At 37.7% G+C, this 2,378-nt stretch overlaps 1 protein-coding gene across 1 annotated transcript; it reads left to right on the top strand.

Annotated features, from left to right (window-relative positions):
- Window positions 1-538: 538 nt before the first annotated feature.
- On the top strand, window positions 539-1,393 carry LOC104955832 (CD59 glycoprotein-like). The gene is made up of 3 exons (XM_010783226.1): window positions 539-624; window positions 722-823; window positions 973-1,393. Exons 1-3 carry the CDS (start codon window positions 576-578, stop codon window positions 1,140-1,142), a joined length of 321 nt encoding a protein of 106 aa, XP_010781528.1. The 5' UTR covers window positions 539-575; the 3' UTR covers window positions 1,143-1,393.
- The last annotated feature ends 985 nt before the right edge of the window (window positions 1,394-2,378 follow it).

Here is a 2,378-nt window from a genome sequence, read left to right as displayed (position 1 = left end):
ATAAGGCTAGGATTTATCTGACAGAGAATACAATTAGATTTTGTCAGCAGGGATACTGAATATGTAAGATTGTAAATCACATAAAACGAATAGTGTTTACAATAACTGGTATTTTCGACCACGATCAGCATACATGCAGACTTTAGTAGGCAACTCCATAGCTCTAATAAAGATCTGCCAAGGTTTTTTGGCTGTTGAAACAGCAATTAGTTAAACATTTACACCTTTAGGAGTGGCAGCTTCAGCTTCAACAAAGATGGTTCAAGTGTTTTGACAACATGTAAAAACAAATATGTAACTCAGGTTAAGAAAACATTCCTCGACACAGGAATGTTTTTGAAACTGTTATTGATGATGAATTGGTACGACTTTTGAGAGCCAGGTACAAATAAATGATTAAACATGAAAGAAATGGTCAACATGAAAGGAAAACTGGTGGATACTCCCCTCTGACCTGTCCAAACATAACTAGTTTGTCCGTGGATATAAAATACACCAGGAAGTGGATAACATTCATTTGACATCATCAGAGGTCGGACAAGTTTTCAATTCCTTGGCTTTCCATTTGACTCAAAATGAGGCTGTGTGTGTCTTTGGGGATCATCTGTATGATGCTGTCAGGAGGTAAGAGCAGTAAAGATGAGCAGCCATCATAAAATGTAATCTAAAAATCAGTAAGTTGAGGTCATTGTAAAAAATATAAATTCTGCTTTGCCTGCAGTGTGTGGGTTAAAGTGTTTCACCTGCTGGAGTGCAAACCCTGGCTCCTGCACTCATGTTTGGGACTGTGCTGAACATTATGACCGCTGCAGCACCTCCATCGGTATGTTGCATTTACCACAATATTGTGGCTTTGATATGTTATTATTATGTTTTATATTATTGTGTGATTTGAGTAGCCAGAACCTCTGTGAATATTATCACATATGTTATCTTATAAAATGTAATACTTCCCGTTCTTCTCTGTTGCAGTTGCTGAAAATTTGATCACAAAAGAATGCATGAGAAGTGATGTGTGCAATAACGTGGATTCTGTGAGTGTCAGATGCTGTGCTGGGGACCTATGTAACGGAGCGAAACACACTGGAGTCTTTGTCCCTCTCCTTTTAATGCCCATAGCTATCATCACACTCTTCATTTGAAGTCTAATGTCCTCTTTTTTACCTTTCCATACTTTAGAAATCTGAATCTGCTGTGCTGTTTGAAGTGATCAAATGTGAAGGAAACTGCTAATCAAATAAGTTTTAAGGCAGTGGTAATCTTTAAACATTCAGAGACCTTAATGAAGCCGGTGAATGCTAAAATCGGGTGGGACCATTGAGAATAATTAATTTTTCACACTGTACATCTTTAATTATTTTGATGTTTACGTGTATAATTGTGTCTTATTGTATTTATAGTACTTCCAAATATACATAGGCTGTATAAATACATTTTTAATAATTGCATATTTAAATGTCCCACGTTTAAACTTGTCATGTAAAAATAAATATTGATTTATTTTCAAATATCATTGACAATTTGCCAACTTTTGGTAATATTGCCACACCTTTTTACTTCAGACTGAATCTAACAAAGTCGCTTTTCTCCTTTTAATACCATGTATTATCACGTGTGTAGTTGATGAAACCAGACAGTAGAGGGTAGTATAATCAAAGGGTGCCACAAACATGGGAATGGTGAGAATATTATTAATAGGTAAATATATACTGTGACCACCAAGTTCAAACTCCTTTGAGTATCAGTTCTCAAATTAGATTTTTAAAATCAGTTCAGAGAATCTAGATATGAACCAAATGCATGTCATCATAAAACATATATTTAGTTTTACTACGTATTTAAAAATTGGTACAATGTGTTGGAGCACTATCCAATAGAAACGGGAGGCCTGAAACAAAGGACTACAATGGAGACGATTCAGGCGTTGGGGAGGAGAGAAACTCCCTCTGGCGTGGCCTTTGGGATTTACATGCAGAAAAACGTATATAACAAACTACAGAAAAGGGGGAACCCCCCAAAAAGCACAATAGGGCCTCTTTTACAATAAAGGCATTGATGAAGGATTCACCATAAGCATCTCAGCATTCAACATGCAAATGTCAAGTATCCTTCACATACACCAGGGGTGGGGAACCTCCGGCCTCCGGGCCGTATACGGCCCGCGAGACCATTTGGTACGGCCCTCGAGGTAATTTATAAACACACGCAAAAAAGAAAAAAATTCAAGAAATCTAGACCGCAAAATAATTAAACAAGCTTGTTTTTCCTGGCCAAGATCAGGGTCCTTGAACACAACACGAGCCTAACGTGTCATCACGTGGTATATGTCTCGTCTGACAGGAGTGTAGTTCTAACGGAGAGCACCAGAACCCGGCTCC

The sequence above is a fragment of the Notothenia coriiceps genome, unplaced genomic scaffold (genome assembly GCF_000735185.1).
Source record: "Notothenia coriiceps isolate Sejong01 unplaced genomic scaffold, NC01 NC01_scaffold00000662, whole genome shotgun sequence".
In the NCBI taxonomy this organism is placed as follows: domain Eukaryota; kingdom Metazoa; phylum Chordata; class Actinopteri; order Perciformes; family Nototheniidae; genus Notothenia; species Notothenia coriiceps.
This window is presented reverse-complemented; position numbering and strand designations above follow the sequence as displayed.